General features: G+C 40.1%; 1 protein-coding gene across 1 annotated transcript in view; it reads right to left on the bottom strand.

Annotated features, from left to right (window-relative positions):
• The window catches only part of FOXN1 (forkhead box N1), a 36,599-nt gene that overhangs the window by 3,762 nt on the left and 12,026 nt on the right, over window positions 1-20,811 (bottom strand). Inside the window, exons 2-6 of the mRNA XM_053961340.1 lie at window positions 14,247-14,392; window positions 11,684-12,187; window positions 9,160-9,270; window positions 5,279-5,406; window positions 4,415-4,511 (exon numbers count right to left, since the gene is read on the bottom strand). Coding sequence (XP_053817315.1) covers window positions 4,415-4,511; window positions 5,279-5,406; window positions 9,160-9,270; window positions 11,684-12,187; window positions 14,247-14,366 — 960 coding nt within the window. The 5' untranslated portion in view covers window positions 14,367-14,392. The remainder of the gene's footprint in view (window positions 1-4,414; window positions 4,512-5,278; window positions 5,407-9,159; window positions 9,271-11,683; window positions 12,188-14,246; window positions 14,393-20,811) is intronic.

Here is a 20,811-nt window from a genome sequence, read left to right as displayed (position 1 = left end):
ACCAGATGGTTTAATCACAAGCCCTCCAGATGAGATACAGGTTTCCACAGCTGATCACTCATCTCTGTGCTTTGCATTTACTTTTAACTCAGCAGTAGAAGCTGGAAGGTTCCTTAAACTGGATCATTAAAATGATTCTTTTCTTTTTGCCAAAAAATCCTCATATTTTCTTGTCAATTTCTCCTAAGAATTGCAGGAAATGAAACAGCTCTCTGAAATGTGGGGAAGTTGTCTGTGGCCATTGATTCATATTCATGGATGCAAATATTTGTTATCATAACTGTTTATATCAAGCAGAGAATTATTGAACAGAGAGCACAGGAAATAAATGTGGGCTTGCACAGTATTTTTTTAAATGTAAAAAATTATAATTTCCCTCTTAGGTTCATTTTTTTCCCCCCATTTTTACCTTTTATTACTAGGATCCTTCCCTCATAGAAAGCTAGATTTTTGATAGTTTGATAATTTCTTTAATCATTGCCTAGTCCATCAGACTTCCTCTTAGACCGTCTTTTATAAATGGATCTGAGCCCATTTTGGCTTTCACCTGGCAGACTGTGAATTTTGAACATACTTTGATGAAATTATTTCATCTGGATTTAATAATTAACATGCTTTTATAAGGAACGTAAAACCTGTTGTTCTGTAGCTTGTAAAGAACTATTGTGTGGATTAAGGCATTAAAAGCCTTATTGATGAGATGAGGTTCAAATTTAATACTCACTTTCTTCATTAAAAATAAATAGGTGTGGGATTAAATACATACTATTTACTAAAAGAGAAACTATTTTCCCTTCAGAGCATCAGAGCTTCTTCCATTTCAGCCCACCTGATGTCAGCATTTCACTATCCTGTCTCATGGGTGAGACAACACAAACTGTAACAGAAAGGAAGAGGAGAGAAGGGAAGGGAAGGGAAGGGAAGGGAAGGGAAGGGAAGGGAAGGGAAGGGAAGGGAAGGGAAGGGAAGGGAAGGGAAGGGAAGGGAAGGGGGAAGGGAAGGGAAGGGAAGGAAGGGAAGGGAAGGGAAGGGAAGGGAAGGGAAGGGAAGAGAAGGGAAGGGAAGGGAAGGGAAGAGAAGAGAAGAGAAGAGAAGAGAAGAGAAGAGAAGAGAAGAGAAGAGAAGAGAAGAGAAGAGAAGAGAAGAGAAGAGAAGAGAAGAGAAGAGAAGAGAAGAGAAGAGAAGAGAAGAGAAGAGAAGAGAAGAGAAGAGAAGAGAAGAGAAGAGAAGAGAAGAGAAGAGAAGAGAAGAGAAGAGAGAAAAGAAAAGAAAAAAAAGAAAAGAAAAGAAAAGAAAAGAAAAGAAAAGAAAAGAAAAGAAAAGAAAAGAAAAGAAAAGAAAAGAAAAGAAAAGAAAGAAAAAAGAAAAGAAAGAAAAACACTCAAACCTTTAAAACCTTTTCTGCCACAGGGTCATACTGAACACGACAAATCAGTTTTTTCTCCCTTGCAGATAATATTCAAGTAACTTTCTGGTAGTTCCAAAAGTGAATAAAAGTGTTCCTCCCAGGTAAATTGTGTATTTAGCTACTGAGCAAGCTGACCTGGAAGAATATTCTTGTTTCTTGCCCTGCACAGAGGCTCCACACAGCCCTGTGTACCTAGACAGGATAATTGGTGTTTCTGCTCAGATGGGAGCGGCACGGGCTTCTCAGAGGTTTTCAGAACGTGTGGGGGTGTAAATTAGGAGATGGTTTTAGAAACTGTACAAGCAAAAAGTACATGGATTGATTTTGGAGGCTGCTGCTGGGAGCTGAGCAGGTTCTTGCATTAAACTTGGGATCGCTGAGCTGTGAGAATTCATTTGCCCAGGTAGGGCTTAACACCCTGAGTGTGTTAAGAGAAAAAAACCCACCAGTTTTTAAAGCAGGTGTGATTGTTAAATGAACGAACTTTGGCTGCTGGGGTTGCTCTTGAGTAGCTGGAATCTCCTTGCTGTGGCTGATTTTGGCAATCACTGCGTTCAGCACGGTGGGGATGCAAGTGCAGAATCATGAAATCAGCTGGGGAATCCCAGAACCACTGAGGTGGGAAAAGCCCTCTGAGGTCACCGAGTCCAGCCACTGCCACTGCCAAGGCCACCACTGATCCATGTCCCCAGGTGCCACATCCACAACACCTGAGCACTTCCATCCCACCACCGACCTTTCTGCCCCCTTGGCCCACTGGCAATAACTCCAATTAAAAAGATTAAAGCTTTATGTTAGACTCACTAATCACTACAAAAAAAAAAAAAAAAAAGGAGAAAATTATTGTCCAGCCCCACTGATCCTGACCAGCTCTTGAAGTTTAGAGAGTTCAGTGATCTTGCAAAACCCTTTCTCTTTAAATCTAGGTCTCAAGAGAAGGGAGAGGTACATCAAAGACTAATTCAACTTTAGCTGCGTAGATTTTTTTTTTTTTAAGGACGTAGGAGTTGGATTGCTCTGTTTCAACTAGAAATGAGATTGTTGCATCATAGAAACTAAATTTGCTGTGGCAGCGAATCCCAGTTAATTTGACTCGGCTTGTCATGTCTCCCAGCAAGGCTCTGTGTGCACTTGCTCTCTTTTTCTCTCCAACCTAAATTGCTTCCCCTCTCCCTGCTGTATCCTGCTTTTTAGTGAGCACTGGTAGCAGCAGCACAATGTTCTTTCCTGATTTTTATGTGATTTTATTTTGCTGAAGATTCTCCAAAAACAGGGAGGATGGAGGATATTGATATTATTTTTTGCCATATATTGGTAATTCTCTGCTGTAAAGACCAGAGGCAGACAGGGATTGATGACTGTGAATGTAATATCTGATTGCTCATTATTCCCTTATTTTAAGGACGTTACAATCAAATACATTTGGCTGCATTTGTAAGTAAAATGCAAAAATAAAGTGCTAAAAAATAGGGAATGTTTGGGTAGTACCTGCTGCACAATTCTTTTCCTACAGCAGTAACCTCATTCTCATCAGTTTTTAAATGAATTTAAAAAAAATACATGAGGTTCTGAAAAACCAGGAAGGACCAGGATGGTGACACCTGGCAGAGCCACAGTCCTGAGTCTGAGGGATTCTGCCCATGCTGGCAGCAGCAGCATTTGGTTTAAAGCTGCTGGTAAATTTTATAATCAATTGTGTTGTAAGGCAACCGAGAATTCATTTCAGTTTGATCTGATGAATAAACATGCCTGTAAAAATTATCAGTAATATTCCCACCTCTCTGCTTGAAACTATTGCTATTTTCCTGTGGATTCCACTGGGATTTCTAATGGTAGATTTCTTTATTTTTTTCTCCCTTCTCTTGCTTGTAAAAAATGATGGAGTAGTTAGTGATTCCTTTGGAAGGAAACCTGGGAGTACAGGAGTGTGGATCCTGACAGTTCTTCCTCTGTGATAATGTGTATTTTTCTCTGATTATTGACACATTCAATTTTTTTTTTTTTTTTTTGTGTGGGTGTGTGCTCTATTTATCCTCAGTGTCCAAAACCACTGCAAAATTGTATTGGAACATTTTTTTTTGTTATTCTCAGTGTTCCTTTATTACAAATGTTTGAACTGCCCTGTTATGGCTGTTTTAAATTTGCCTTGATTGCTGCAGGGCTATTTGCAATAGGAAACAGGACAGACTCACTGGCTTTATTTTCATTTCTGGGCCTTGCTCACAGCTGAGCTCACCCACTGTGGACTTCAGTGAGGTGCTTTTGAAGAATCAGCAGAAAAAAAGCCCTGAGTGGAGCAGCACTTGATGATTCCATTACAGCTCTTTCAAAAATCCTAACTAATCCTCCTGCTCTTGGATCTCTGTGCTGACTGAGCACTTCCCAGTGCCATTCCAAGTGTGAGGAGCCATTCCCTCCTAGCAGGGATCCAAATTTCAGCAGTGCTGCTGCAAACCATCCACCCTTTCCCTCCCCAGCTCACCATGTCATTATGAGCTTAGTGCCATTATCACACATGACACTTTTCTTTGTGCAGGGCATGCACGGGATGCTGTTGCCCAAGAGGAATATCCCAGCTCCAGGATGGAGTGAGATAACCTGGAATCCTCTGCTTCCACAGTCTGGAGGTGCTGCTGGTGGCAGAGGAAGCCACAAGACCAGTTCTGCCTGTATTTGAGATCTGAGAGGAAGCAGTGAATGTACTTTTAAAATTATTTACCCTTTTTATGGACTGCTGGTGAGGAATGGTCAGTGTTACACGCCCAAGCTCACAGCTGGAACAGTTCTTCATATCTTTTTGAGTTAAATATTGACCACATCTCACATTTCTGCCTAGGTGCAAAAGGCTGGGTAGCTTGTGATCATGAGAGTATGTAGTGTGTAATTGATTTGGTATTAATCTCCCAAGAAATAATCCCTTTTCATAGCTGGAATCCCATCCCTTATTGCCTCTGCTGACAGATAAGCTTAGAGGCAGATTCCCCTCCCCATCCCTGTGGAACTCACCTTAAAGTAAGGGAAATGTTCCGTCATGAAATTGTAAATCTCACTGACTGGCAAACTCCCTGTCTTGCTGTTTTTGAGAGCCATGAAGATCAGGATGCTTTAGGGAGAGAAAAAAAAAAAAGCATTTTAGCCTCTTCTGCCTGACTCCTCACAACCAAAAATAGATCATTTTTTTGCACTGTGTGTAGTGACTCTGACTTTCACTGCCATAGCACAAGTACAAAGATGATTTTATGTTTCCACTCTGTTGTTTACAACAATCTCCTTAACTCCTACAGGTAATTCTCCAAGCTCATCTAGAAGGTCCAACCTGGGTTTAAAATAGAAGAACATAGAAAGTAGAATCAAGACCTTCCAATCCTGCTGCTGTGTAGTTATTGAAGGTTTTGTTTGACTGCTGAAGGCCACAAAGAGAAGCAAACTGACAGTGACAGAGTGATAATTACAATTTAATTGTCTGATCTACTGTGGGGGCTAAACTGCCACAGCTGATATGTTTTCAAGGCATTTCCTTGCTCAAGTAACTGGGAAAAAAATCAGTTTTAATACAGAATAGACAACTAAGCAGCACCAGTCTTGTGCTGATGAAATTCGCCACACTTAAAACTTTGCATTAGAGAAACGTCTCACTTTTTTTTCTTTGGGGAGTGATCAAGACTGTTCCCCTGCTTTACAACACTTAATTTCTCTGTGCCTTGGCTGGCCCCAGAGTCTGGAACGTTTTGTGATCCACAGGGACAGGACAGAACACCCCGGGAACAAGACAAATAGAGCAAACGTGTTGTTGCAAACGATGCTGGAAACAGGCCAGGGGTGAACAGGGTATTTCCTGTAAGGTGAGGGCTTGGAAAAATATTGGATTACCTGTAGGAGTAGATGGGTTTGGGGAACAGAGGCTGCTGAGATTCTTGGCTGCTTTGAGGAGCAATCCTTTGGTAGGGGTAGTGCGAGGAAGCGATGTAAGTCACGGGGTAGCTGCCTCCTGAGGGGTACTGGGGGGACAGCAGAAATGTTATTTGCTTTAGCAACAACCTCCCAAAAGTATTCCCTAATAACAGCGTTATTTCTGAGGATATTGTATGGGAAAAGGTATTTTCTTCTTTACTGCCTGCTCTGTGAAAATTGTGAGGAGCTGTGTCCTATTAATTGTCCCGAGATAATTCTTAATTTTATAGCCCACGAGCTTATCTCCCTCCAGCCATCTCTTTTGAAGTATTTCAGCCTGCTCAGCCTCCCCTGAACATGCACACAAAGAATGAATGATGTCATTTTATGGACATTAAACCCCCAAACCACCAGAATAAAAAACTTCAATGTTTACATTAGAAAAACCATTTGAGGAAGTAAATCTGCTAAAAATGAAGGAAGAAACAGGGAGGTTTTGCCTGAGCCTTATTTGGGTTTGTGTGTTTTGTTGTTGTTGTTGTTGTTGTTGTTGTTGTTGCTGTTGCTTTTTTCTTTAGGTGGAGAGGCAAAAACTGAAAGCATATAATATTTGCTCCTAAGGGAATAGCATCCCAAAATCTCTGTTAAAATCACTGTTACTGTGCAAGGCAGGGAAAAAACCAACAAACAACAACAAGAACTTTAATGGATGCACCAGAATATATTTAAGATGAATGTATTATTATGGAATAAGTCAGTGATGTCATTCCAGGGGTCAGGAGAGCAGCACATGAGACATTTTTGGGGTGGTTTCACACTGCCTGTCTCGTGCTGAAGCTGTTGGGCTGTTCCCTGTATGTTCCTTTCACAGTCAAATCCAAGGAAAAGCCTTCTCCACATGGCCAGGAGTTCATGTGCTGTTAACCACCACCTCAAGTGACTTTTCCACTCCATTTTCTCTAACAGAAAGCTGAAAAGAATAGCCAGGACCCCTAAAATCAGACAATATTGATGCCACTCTTGCCCTTCCCTGGGACCAGCCACAGAAGCTCCCTGAGGAATGCTGACCTAACTCTCCAGCAGATCTCTAAACCTGTCCCAAGACACATGACAGTGATGGGATCACCAGGATAAAAAACCAGGTGAAAGATGAGATGATCCACACAGACAGCCTGGATTGCACCAGAGTTTCCATAGATTTGTTCTCAATTTTTTAACGCAGCACTTGGTCTTTTTCTTTCCTGAATATTCCACGTTTTTCTCCCTCAAATTACATTTAAACCTGCTGCAAAGAGACTTTCAGGAGCAAAGAGGAACATGATGGTAAGGTAAGATAACATCAGCTCTCTGGGAGAGAGGAATTTCTGCCTCTTCCAGATGAATCTTTCCAGATGCCAGGGGTGAGGACATGGCCAAAATTAGGAGTCCTGTCACCTGCTGTTAAAAAATCTACCTGGATGCCTTCCCTGGTACTCAAAGGTTGCTGAGCCCTGTCCTGGTGTTTCACTGCTCAGCTCCTGTGCCATGAGGTTTGTGTGGTTCCTCTGGGAAATGATCATGTAGCTCTCAAGACTCATTGGGAAAAATCCCTTGGACATCTCTTCAGTTTCTAATTCTAATTCCTTTACTTTTTTGGATCAATAGTTTTGATTGCTCTTGGTCTTTGTCCCCTTAAAACAGCAAAAGATTCACAGTTTATTTATTTATTCTGTACTCTGAATAATTAATGTAATTTCCTCTGTAATTTTATGCTGGCTGCTGGAGTTTTTCCTGCCTGTTTGCTTTTATCTTTCTAACACTGAACTGCCTCAAATGGAATGTGGAAAACCAGACTGAATAGACTCAGTTGTTTGCATGGTGAAAGAAATGAAATGTACATAATTAATCATGTACTGCCTTGTTAAACCAAATATTGGGCACAATTAGAGTCTCCAGAGCAGCTGTGAACTAATTTTTGTGTGCAGTGTGGTGCTCCCTGCCTTGTGCACTGGCTGCAGATTTTTTTCCCAAGACTAGAAAACCAGGCAATTCCTACAACAATTCTGATTTTTATTGGTCTGGGTGGCTCTTTGAAAGGAAACAACCCTAAGATAGGGCTGGTTTTGATGTCAGCATGAAAGGCCAGAGCTGGGCGTTTTAGGGATTATTTCTGTTTTATTGGTTCCACGAGTCCTTTTTGAGGGAAGGGAGGCTGGGGAATGGGCTGGAATGACAGGCTGGAGCTGGTTTGACAGTCTCCCATGGCATGAAAGGTGTTTTATGGTGGGTGGGTGAGTGACTCCAGCCAGTGTCTGCTGCTCAGTCGGGTCAATAATCACTCATTTTTCCTCTGAGTCACCACTTCTGTTGTGTCCAGCAAAGGGGAAGGTGAGGCTGTTTTATCATCTGGACAAAATTAATGAAGGGGCTGAATCCCTCTCATCCCTCTAATGAGAACTGAGGCTCAGTTGGAACATCCTTCACTCCAGAGTGAAACTTCCTTGGAGTGATTGAACTTGCACTGCCCCATTCCAGTTGGAAATGTAAAGGGTTAATAATGGGGCTGCTCCATGCAGGGGAGGTTATTCCACTTTTCTCAGCTGCATCCTGTGCTCTTTTCATTTTCCAGCGTGTGATCATGGCACAGGGATAGCAATTCTACCTCTTTTACCTATTGGGGTTTTTATAATTTTTTTTAAAAAATAATTTTTAAAAATTTTATTTTATTCCTGAGCAGTAGAACACATTGCCAGACTTTTTCTATATTAACATTAAGCACAGGTATTGAGAAGTCTGACAGAAACCTGCTGCACTTCAGAGATTTGTCCCAGTGCCAGCCTGCAGGTGGATTTTCCTCTTGCTGCCTGTTGGATCTTGCCTGGCAGCTCCCAGGAGCTTTAAACCTGGAGCTTTTTGGAATGTGATCAGTATAGAACCAGCACTGGGATCAAATCAGCAGGGACAGGGGAAAAGTGCCTGCTGCAGAATGGATAAAGAAATTAAGAATATTCCATGAATTCACAAGTTAAGTGAGGTTTCTGCACACAGAAATGGCATTTTTATAGTGAGTGAGATATATGGAGCTGTGATATATCCACAATGGGTTGTATCTGCAGCAGAGCTTTTTTTTGGCACCATTTTGGGACCATTTTCTTCTAAAATAAAAATAATGGATTTGTAAGTTAGGATGGTAGTGCAAGATCACATTTCCTTTTATTCTATTTAAATTATATTTATATTTATAGTATTTATATTTATAATATTTATATTTACATCTATATTTTAATTTTCATTTTAATTTTCATTTTCATTTATTTTTATTTTAATTTTTGTCAATTATGCTTCAGCTGACTGATTTTTCTCTGGGGATGATGTAAGAGGCAAAAGGCTTCAAAAGAGATGCGTGTGCCATCAAGCACAAGGAAAGTGAACATCATTTTGCTGTTCCAATTTTACTTTAAAATATTTTTCTATATTTTGTCTGAATTTTAACAATCTATTTAGTTTTCTTTTTCCTGAAGTTAAAGCACAGTTAATTAAGATCCTGAAATATCAAGAGTTATATTAATAATTTACCTGGCTCCAAAGCAAATTTTCTCGAGTGTAGTGGTGAAAATATAAATATGCAGTACTAAGATTCCATTTCCACAAGTTTTGGGTTTTTTTCCTTCTTTTTCTTAATGACCACCTTAAATTGCATTTAGCTGTGATTCTTTTTAGATCTTATCCTCATAAACTGAATGTAGGCATATAAACACGGCCCTGCAAACCCACACATTTAAAGCGATTTAAAAATCCTTTAAAAAAATTATTACTCCCACAATTTTTGTACCATTTGGGTGCTAAAAATCCAGGGATTTTGGTGCACCAGCTGTACTGACCTGATGGAAAGGGTGTGAGGAGCAATACATCTGCTGCACCTGGGGCTGGTAGCAATACAAACCAGGCTGCCCTTCCAGGGGGGATGTCCTGAGCTTCATGTCTGAATCCTGCTGCAAAATAGGCAAGGAAGGAGTCATTAGAGAAAACAGCTGAATTTATTCATAGAAACAGGATGATTCTGTTAGCTGCTGTCTGGATTTGCCTTCATTAGGTTGACTTTTTGGGGCTTCATTGGGTTTTAGTAAGGGTTATAGAATATATATATATACACACATATACATATACATACACATATACATACACATATACATACACATATACATATACATATACATATACATATACATATACATATACATATATATATATAAGCCTTGGAATATATATAGAATACCCTTAGAATATATAACCCTTAGAATATGCAACCCTAAAATAGATATAATATATAATATTTTATATATATATAATATATATTTTATATATATAGATGTATATACATACATACACACACATATATATACACATCTATATATACATATATATACCCATATATATATATATATACATATACATACATACATATATATATATATATATATACACACACACACACACACACACACATATATATATATATATATTTTATATATATATAAAAAAAATAAATAGAAGTTGGTTTATGTTTTAATGGTACAAATCTGGGGATGGGACAGTGGAAAGTGTCCCTGCCATGGCAGGAGGTGACACTGGATAATCCTGAAGGTCCCCTCCAACCAAACCCCCCCGTGATTCCATGAAGACATGAACCAACTCCTGCATTTCTGTAACTACAACTTGAAAAAAAGGAGCTCCCAGGCCACATTCCATGCAAAGAGCAACTCAGAAAACGTCAGGCTCTGTTTATATTTTTATTTTTTTCCTCCCTGCACACACAAACCACACACTCCAGCTTTCATTCCTGAGTGTGCCCAAGTGTCTCCCTCGTTTTTTTTATTCTCCCTGATTTTATCTTGCTGGCTGGCAGTGCCTCCAGCTGCCTCTGGAATTTTGGCATTAGCTGGAGGGTGAGGTCTGTAATGTACAGGAAAGAGGTGGCAGAGAAAAATCACACTGGGCTGGCTACTGGCTTCAGCCAAGATGCAGGAAATATGTAAAAATGGAGGAATTCAGTGAGAAACTTGTTTTTTCAAGAATCCAATAGCACTTATCCTTCTGCTTTAAAACATGGCCAGCTTTTATGGCATTTTAGTCTGTCTAAAAAATAATAATAAATAAATATATATATACACACATTATTTCTTATGTGATATATATTTTATATATCATGCATGTAGTATATCTAATAAATATAAAAATATTCAATATTTTTATGTTATATTATTAGAAGCACAAATTAGACTTGGTTTGACATTCACTACTACAAAATATCAGTGTTACCTTGGTGACCAGCAGATGAAGATTTTCAGAAATCCCAACTTTCCAGCAGCATGGAAGTGATTTAAAAGTGGGAAGTTGGGTGCTGGCAGGACCCAACAGGGAGTAGCTACACCTGCTTGTAAAGGGCTCCTGCAGTGCTGCCTTTGCATCCTGCACATCCTGCAGCCCAGGGATTTGGGAAGAAAATGGGAATTTTTTTTTTTTGTCAGCTGCTCATAGGTTTTGCAGCACTGAACTCCTCTGACCTAGATGAGTGTTTATCCAGGAAATAAGAGATTTAGATCAATTTCCTCCTTAACCTGGATGGCTTCAATCCCCAGGTATGTTCCCTGACAACATCTCTCCATTCCCTGCTCTTAATCCAATTAAGACTTTTTTTTTTTTTTTTTTTTAACTCCTCTTTTGTTTGGTAGCCCTGAATTCTTCCTCTCCCAGCCATTTAGAACCAGCTCAGGGCTCTCCTCTGGCAGGAGGAGTTGTTCTTTTTGGCTGCAGGAGATGATCAAGATACACTTTACACCTTGGACCACAGCAGAGATATTGTGGAGATACTGGAGGGTAATTTAATTTGCTTTTCAGGGTTCTCTGCTGCCCTAAATAGGCAGTTGCCTCTATCTGGTATTGAAATTAGCCCAGGTAACTTTGCACTGCACATACAAATGTCAGAGCTGATCTTTATTTTTGGTGGCACTGATGTCTTAGAGTTTTCTCTTCTATTTGCACTGAGAAAAGTGCAGGAGAGCTGAGGTGTTGGACCAGATCTGCTCCAGCCTCATGCTCGAAAGCACCTTTTTGTGAACTTTTGTCTCTAGAAAACCCCAGCTGATGACAAATCTTGTTGTCAGGGAGCATTTGGATATTTGGGATTCCTGTACCCCGTCGAATGGAAAATCATTTGTCCTTATGCATCTTTCTGAGGATTGTTTTGAGGAAAAGCCCAGAAAACAGAGAATTTGGACAAATAAACATGGATATGTCTAAACCTGCTTTTCCGATAAACACCAACATAGCCATAATGAGAAAATACTTCCAAAAGCACATTTTTACCGTTGTAAACAGGGAAAACAACAACAAAACCCCACTGACCATGACCTGCGAGCCGTGCTCCTGCCCCGTGCCGCTGTACTGGAGGCTGCTGCACCACGGCTGCTCCGCGGAGATATTTGGGATGTGGGTGGGAAACGCCTCCGGCTCCTCAGCGCCCGCAGATCCCGGGAGAGCCTCGAAGCCATCGATGCTCCTGTGACTTTTGAAAGGAGAAGCTTCTGGCGGCAGGGCCTGGTGTGCTTCCTGGAACACATCCTCGCTGAGCTGCCTCTTGTAAGGGTGGAAGGGGTTCCTGCTGCTCTTGAGGAAGCGCTCGTAGCTCCCGGCGCTGTTCTCCTCGTAGCTGCACCGCCGGAATTTCTCCGTGCTGAAGGACGCCCTGAATTTGTTCTTGCCACAAGGGATCCCTTGGCTGGCAGGGTACCTGCCCTGGCTTGGGTCCTGGCATGGGGAAGCGGGGCTGGGGCTGGGAGAGGATTCCGAGCTCGTCCTTCCTGGCCTGGTGTCTGGCTCATAGGGTGGGCAGCTGTAACTGGGGTTATCCTGTGATGGGATATTGATATTCAGTTATTTAAGGATAGGAGTTGAGTTTGAGCAAATATCTTATCATTTTCATTGTCTAAGTGATTTATTGACATAAATTTGAAAATACAAAATTTATATTTTCATTACGTTAAAAGCTGCAATGGAACATTGATATTTATTTTTTAAGTTTGAGCAAATATCTTATTATCTTCATTGCCTACGTTATTTTATTGACATAAATTTTAAAATACAAAATTTATATTTTCATTACATTAAAAGCTGCAATGGAATATTGATATTTATTTTTTAAGTTTGAGCAAATATCTTATTATCTTCATTGTCTAAGTGATTTATTTACATAAATTTTAAAATACAAAATTAATATTTTCATTACATTAAAAAAGCTGCAATGGAATATTGATATTTATTTTTTAAGTTTGAGCAAATATCTTATTATCTTCATTGTCTACGTTATTTATTTACATACATTTTAAAATACAAAATTTATATTTTAATGACATTAAAAGCTGCAATGGAATATTGACATTTATTTTTTAAGTTTGAGCAAATATCTTATTATTTTCATTCTCTATGTTATTTATTTATAGAAATTTAAAAATTGGCATTTATTTATTTGAGGTTAGTATTTAAGTTTGAGCAAATGTGTTACTATTCTCATTGTCTAAGTTATTTATTTATAGAAACTTGAAAATATAAAATTTATATTTTAATTACATTGAAAGCTGCAATGGAATATTGACATTTATTTATTTAAGGTTAGTATTTAAGTTTGAGCAAATAGGTAATTATTTTCATTATCTAAGTTATTTGTTTATAAAAATTTTAAAATACAAAATTTATATTTTAATTATGTTAAAAGTTGTGACGGAATATTGACATTTATTTATTTAAGGTTAGGATTTAAGTTTGAGCAAATATGTTATCATTCTCATTATCTAAGTTATTTATTTATAGACATTTGAAAATATAAAATTTATATTTTAATTACATTACAAATGCATTTTTAATGGTAAGTATGAAATGACCACTTCTAACCACCTTCATGCAGAGAAGCCCTTAAAAGATCTCGGGGGTTTTCTGGTTGCTCGGTATCCAAAACTATTCAGCAATTAATTAATAAAAGCGAGGCCAGGTTGGACTGGGCTTTGAGCAGCCTGGGGCAGTCAGTGGCACACAACTGGATGATCTTTAAGGTCCCTTCCAAGCCAAACCACTCAGAAAACTGAACTGTCCTTGAGAAACAAGGACACCTTGACTCTCTGGTCCGACCATTTCAGGGAAAAGCCGAGGAAGATCAAGTGATGAAAGGTTAAATGGCAGGAATGTGATAAGTGCAAGTCTTGTCGCCTGCAAGTTTAGTCAAATAAGCTTGATCTCATTCCCTGCTGGGCTTCCAGGCTCCAGATTTGTTGGTGGTTACATCACTTCCCTTCATTAAGGTGGCCACACTCATTTGGAGACACAAGACAGGCTCTGGGCAGACACTCCAACCTCCCTGTCTCATCTCCTCCCCTCCCTTCTGCACTCCAGCAAAGAGAAAACAGCAGCTACTGAAGTGCTCTTTAATCTGGAGGAGAAAGGCTGGAGCAGGGCTGCAGTCTGGATCCTGGCACTGAAAATATGCATATTTTCCTTCCCTGACATCAGGGACGAGTAATTAGTGGGAAGCCTTTGAGAGGACACACATCAGGGTGCTGTGCTCAGGGAGGGGGCAAATGGAATGTCCTGTGCGCCACAAAAAGGCAGAGCAGATGACTGAGGGCTCCCTTCCCTCCTTCCCTCTACAAATCCGAGAAATCCTACAAGGAAAATCAGGATAAACCCAGTTCTTTCTGCAGTGGAACACAGCACAGCTTCCCCAGTCATTTTTAGGAATGCAACAGAACATTTAGCTGGAGTTTAAGATTAGCTGAGCAGGATAACTCAGGTTTCTACCCTTCAGGAATAAAACTTCCAGTATTTGCTTTGTCACCAGTAGGTTTGGTGAGATTCAGCAAGAGCTGAATGCTGATTCTGATCCATGAAGAAAGAGAACAGGCCTGGGCCAGTTACTCACACTCTGCTGAACTGGGGATATTGAATCCCCCTGTGCCTTCATGAGGTCCTGCTGGTCCCTTTCCAGAGTGTCCGAAGGAGAAAATTTAATATTGGACTGGTCCTGGAGTAGCGAAACCATCACCAAACCCACGAAGGACAGAAATCCTGTGAAGGCAAAAATCAAATTACAGTAAGCACTTTTTAAAACTTGAACTGTGAAACAAACCCCTTGTTGGGTGCAGGTGACTGCACAGGCTTGGATCTGCAGCTGGAGCCATCCTGAGGAATTCCTGATACAGTGGAATTATTTTTTAGCTCCTAATGAAATGCTCTGTAGATGCAATTCCAATGAAGATGTGGTACAGGGTTTCTATGGATTCACCACACAAATTTTATAAACTAAGCACTTTCTTTGTTTTTTCTAGCATCATAAATTAATGAAAATGTATTGTTTTGGGGTAATGCAAATTTAGGAATGTCACTTTATTGAGAGATTGGGATATAAATGCACTCCAGTTGTTTTCAGAGGGACTATATTAAAAAAAAAGGATATTTTTCTCTCATTACTCAGACTAATGGTTACAACACACTTATATTTTCACTTTTGTTTTTTATTAGTCCCAATCCCTTCCGCCTTTCTGTTCTGTTTTGCATGACTTAAATGTATCTGAGATATGTAAATAACTTCATCATTCCATCCCTGTTTTTTGTTAGTTGGATCTCCTCTCAAGTTCCCAATCTTTGATCTTTGGATATAGGAGCCATATCTGATGGTGTTCTTTGGATTAAAAGGAATAAATTTAATCTTCTGGTCTTTTGTTTTCCTTGTTCACTGTAACCTTAGAGTAAAACAAAAGTAGAACATGCATCCTTTTATGTCATGCACCAAGTTTGTGGCTGCATGAAGGTGTTCATTCTCAAAATTTTGATTTCAGATGAACAAATCAGGGGAAGAAAAAGCCACTTTAATTCAAGAGTTAATCTGCCAGGTTTTTGCCACGTGTTAAAATAGCTGTTAGGTAAATATCTAAGGGGTTTGTTAGGTTTGCTTAACAAAGACATATCACCTAAAAATGTGGAAACCTTTTTTTGCCTTTATAGTTCAAAGAGAAATCTGTATTTATGATGAGTAAGACTGCACTGCCTGGAGGGATGGAGCACAATGGGGCTTGGAAATCAAGCAGGAGACCTGTAGTAATACATCAGGGAAAAAAAAATGATGTGAGATAGAGTTCAGAAATGTCTCAGGCACAGGCTCTTCTCCCAGTGGCTTAACTGGAGGCTGATGAGGAGAGAGATTCCTCATCTTGAAAGAAGCAGGTGGGAAAACTGTCAGCTGGGAAGGATGTGTGAGTGTCTATTTGTAATTTGTAAGTGTTCCACACTGGCTGCCCTCCCACTGCTGCTTCCCCACTTATCTTCAGGTTATACCAAGCTGTCTCTGACCTCTCTTTTATACTGCAATTTTTCAGCCCAGCTGCCTCATTTGTGGTCTGGAGCATTTAGAGTTTTATTAAAAGCCTTTGCACAGGTACAGTTCTTGCCTGGTGGCTTCTGCATTGTGAGAGAGTTTTTACAAATCCTTTCTGAAAGCAAAGTGAATTTGTCAGGGTTGTTTGGAAAATCAATACAAAAGGTCCAGAAAAACCAAATCATTCTTGTCCCATCTGAGACCTTCGCCAGGTTCTGTCGAATTGCATTTTGGTAGGAAAGGAGGAGTCTTAGTCACATTTTAGACTATAAAAATTTCCCCCTGTGTAGGGAAACTGTTTTGTTTTTATTAAATGAGAAGCAGCCATAGGGAAAGTACTTTTTTTTTTTTTTTTTTTTTTTTTACTGTTAAATGAGAAGCAGCCTTATACCACAGCAGTGTTGGGCTGATAATCTGTATTCAGTGGTGGTTATTGAATGCCTTTGTCAAGAATCCATTCTGGAGGATCTCCCATATGGGGATGAATCCCAAGGCTACAATCCCAGTGCTGTTTTCAGTTTTCACACTGGCACCAGCAGCTCAGTAAGAGCTGCAGCTCCAGGTTCTCCTCATCCTGCAACGTTGTGGATGTGTCTTGCTGTGAGAGAAAAACCTCTGGCCATGTACTTCTGATTTTCATTTTATTCTTGGTGTCCAAACTTCTTGCTTCAAAAGCCATTTGCAACTTCAGCCTCGCTGATGTGTCTCACAGCAGGTTGCAAATGCACATCAGTTTAAGCTGCCAAATCAACATACTGAAAAATCTTTTTGCTGTCACTGTTCATTAAATCTTTTTTAAATGTCCCTTAGAGACACTATGTTATATGTTATATGCTATATGCTATATGTTATATATGTTATGTTGTATGCTATATGTTATATGATATATATATATGTTCTAAGAGAACATATAAAAAAAAAACAACCAACAAACCAAAACCCACAAAAACAAATGTTATGTTGTATGCTATATGTTATATGATATATATATATGTTCTAAGAGAACATATAAAAAAAAAACAACCAACAAACCAAAACCCACAAAAAAACCCCCAACAAAAAACCCCAAACCAAAACAAAAACCAACTCAAAACCACTTTGCATTGTTAATATAGATTTTTAGCAAACAGAAATCACAACACTCACTGACAAATCTTCTTAAGGAGCAGAAATTACAGCCAGGGGAGGTTGCCAATAATCAGGATTACAATAAATCATTTGCAACAAACTGTTCCTGGGAGACAGAGCTTAAAGAAGTTGTGGGTTGCCTGGATGTAGGATGTGCTAAAGCAAACAATGATGCTTTGATTTGGAAAGAGGTATCTGATTATCCCAGATGCAGCTGGAACCATTTCATGTCACTTTGGCTGCTGTAAATGTTGCGTGACCATGCAGGCTCCTGTGATAAGATAAGTACCTCTAAAATAAGAAAAGAGTGAGAAACTGTAACCTCAGCTGGGTGTTGGGGTAAGCAAGGCAGCAGCAGCTGATCTATTAGCTCTGCATGACTGAGCCCCGTGGCAGGAATCCATGGCTTGAACAATCCTTGGGTTTGTGTCTCCTCTGCCTCTTGCAGCCACCTGAACTCGCTGGAGGTTGCTGTGAGTGCCCTCTGCAGCCCTTGGGGCTGGGATTGGTTTTCACAAGAGGTGTTTGGATGTTGCCCAGATCCTCATCCATCCCCTGTGCCTGCTTTAGGCAGCTCCTTGGGCTTGGTTTGACACCAGCTTGTGTGACCTGCTCACATCCCTGCCCAAACCCCTAAATCATCCTTTTCCCCTCCACACCATGCTGATGTTTCCCAAATAACTCTGTGGGATCTTTTTTCCCCCCCTCAAGTCTTTATGAAAAAAGGAGCCACGAGGTTTCAGAGTCCCATTTTTCCTTTTACAGTTAAAAATCCATCACATGTCAGTCAATGATGTCGTGTGCCAAATATCACAGAAGTGCCCACAATGTTGTGACTAACACTTGTCATGCAGACAGGAATACTTCTACACATAATTAATTATGGAAAACGTTCAGAAAAGGGATTTGCTAATAAGAATCAGGAGTTTTTTGAAAACCTGTTAATGAATTCAGGACTTTTCTAAGGTTGTTCCTGCCAGGTTGACACTGGGAGTTGTGCTGGCTCATCAAAGCTGTCACTGCTTTGTTGATCCCTGATGTTCCTGTCACTGAGGCTTGCCCTGTTTTTAGGAGACATTTTCAGGAACAGGATTGGAACCTGCAGAGCCCAGCACTAAACTCTGGTTTGGCCACATGAATTCCTCATTGCTTCCCGGCTCCTCTTTAGAGGATGTATTGGACCTTGATTACAGGATACTTGAATAACTTTACAGAGCTTCTAAGGACTATAATTTCTTTTCTTCTGGATTTAAATGTGCCAGTGAATTTGTTTCATTTAGTTAAATGCTATTTTTGCTTTCTTATTCAAGGGTTCTGAGCTCAATTCTCTCACAGTTAGCTGTGATTGCTGCCCATAATTCGCCACCTTTGGATATTTAGATATTTATTTACATTTTTCACATTTAGAGAAGAATAAGGTTAATGTGACAATCTCAAGGATGAGTGAAGAAAATTTGCAATTATAAGACCATTTCTGCATCCAGCAACATGGGATGTGTTTGCTGCCAGCTAAGTAGTAAAGTACTGAATTCCTGTAAGAGAAGGATGGCATTTTTAATTAAATCACTCCTGAACTATCAGGGCTTGCTCATTAAGGGCTACCTGTAGGCAAGGCTGAATACCAGGTGAGCACTGTGGACTAATTGCCCCCATGTCCAGGTGTGCTGTCCAGCAGGAGTGCTTGGGAACTCTGGAACATCCAGGTGCCTCCTGGATGAGGTGGGGAGAGTGTTTGCAGCAGGTTTTTAATCTGCTCTAGGAACACATTTATAAAAAACTACAAGTCTCTGTAAAAATAAACCCTCTAAAAGGCATTTATCCCAAATCTATTTTATAGGAAAAAAGAAATTTAGAGGCAGTTTTTTTTTTTTTTTGGCATTGCAGAAAATACACAGGTGGTGTTTCACTGTGGTGTTTGGCCCAGGTTCCCATCCTTACACCAGCATTTTAATTTTTCTTCTTTACTTATATTTTATCCTGCAAATTTTACTTCTGATACCAACAGTGAGGACAGAGGGCCATGTCTGTCCCTGCAAAGAACTTTGTGAATTAATAAATTTTTCTTATTTTCCCACTTTTTTCCTGGATGAAATTTAGTAATTTCTCATTCTGAAGCCATTTCGCAGCCTAGATTATACTGCAGCCCTTTCCTGAAGGAATTCTAGCTCTGCTGACACCTTTCTGGGATGGAAAGGCCAAAACCACCTGTGGTGTATAAGATGTAGGCACACTGTGGTGGTTGCTCTCCAAGTACACAGAAATTCCCTCAAAATAGAGAAAAGCAGATTATAGGGTTTCTTCTCAGCTTCACTGCAGGTCCTGTTTGTTCTGGGAATGGATTTTACCTCTAGTTCTAAAGTATTAATTGATGCAGAAGTAGAAAGGCTGACAAAAATTCACACACTGTGGCTGAAATAACACTGTAAGGACGTCCCTGTTGTAGACTGGGCAGACTCATCATCTGGGAAGTTATAAATAGAGAAAAGTCCCTCACAGGTGCTGAACTTGCATAATCAGCCCAGCAAAGAAGGAACCCAGCCCTGAACAGAAACCAGGCATGGAAAAATGTAGCTGAGAAGGTGAATGAGTTTGTCAGGTGCACTCGGTTTTCCCCTCACCTTTTCCCTCCTTATCCTAAACTCTGAAACACCTTTCCAACTCCACCAGTTAACCTGTAAAATAGATGTCAGCTCTCCCTGCCAGCCCTGCAACTCTGGCAGTATTTTCAAACCCAATCCTTTGCATACCCTGTCCTGTTTTCTGGATGAATGGTTCTGCTGCTTCCTGAAGGAGGGGTGTGAAATTTCATTGCTTTATTGTAGACATCTAAGCATGAAGTCAGACACGGTTCCAAGGGCTGGGAGCAGTTAATATGATACAGAAACTGTGTGATTCTGTCATGAATAACCAGCTGGGTTGGCAGGAAAAACCAGCACAGGAGATAACGGCGTTCACTGATGGCAGCAAATCTGTAACTGAATTCTCTGGGCTGAATTCCGAATTTTGGGTCTGGGCAGTGCCAGTGAAGAGATACCACAAACAGAGCAAAGCTATTAACACAGCCATGTGACTTATAAAAAAAAATTCCTAGGAAGAAGAAAGGCTAAAAGCAGCTACAGCCAATAAATGGGATGGTAGATAAGGAGGTGCCTCCTTTGGCTCAGGAATTCATCACCTGCAGATTGATCCCACATCACCTTTCAGATCCCACTGAAAGCTGGGAGAATGTAGAAGGGAATGAGCACTTTGTCCTTCTCCAGGCATCCCTCACAGTCCCTGCACCTGTGCTTCACTCTTACCTTTTTTACAGCCCTGTTTCACACCATCATTTGTGAGCTTCAGTGTCTCTTTCTCCTATAATTACGTGTTCTGTCTCCCACGTATTCCTTCATCCATCCTTTCCTTTCCTCTCCCTGCAATGACAGTCTGGGTCACTTTACTTTCTTCTACCACATTATAAAGTCTTTTAATGTATTCCAATGTATCCCTTTCCTTTCTGTGGCTATTTTGATTCCTAGTTTCCAAAGCAGTTGATGGGCTATCCACAATATTTTCTGCATCCACAACATTTTGTATAAGGTTATTTTTTTTTTAGAGCCCACCACTACATTTGAATGAAAAGGCAAATACCAGCTGGTTTTAAAACCAGATGATACAAGTGGACATTGGTTAGCATTTCCAAAAATGTGAGCAGCACTGAATGATCTAATAAATAATGTGGGTCAGGGATTGTCAGCTCCTCCAGATCCAAAACACAACAAGTTGTGGCCCTGCTCCTTGCTGCTTGTGCGTAATAAAAGATGAATAATGAGCAGCTGTTCCCATGAATTACCTATTGATAGCTCAAGGGCTCTGAGTGCCACGATGCACCCCATTAATCCTCTCTGGGGAACGGGGTGTAGGGGGGACACACAGGGGAAGGACTTTTGGGAGCCTCCTAATTTGTTTTAGGTTCCTTTTTCTCCCCGGGTGAGTCACGCTCATC

Source organism: Vidua chalybeata, chromosome 20 (assembly GCF_026979565.1).
Source record: "Vidua chalybeata isolate OUT-0048 chromosome 20, bVidCha1 merged haplotype, whole genome shotgun sequence".
NCBI lineage: Eukaryota > Metazoa > Chordata > Aves > Passeriformes > Viduidae > Vidua > Vidua chalybeata.
This window is presented reverse-complemented; position numbering and strand designations above follow the sequence as displayed.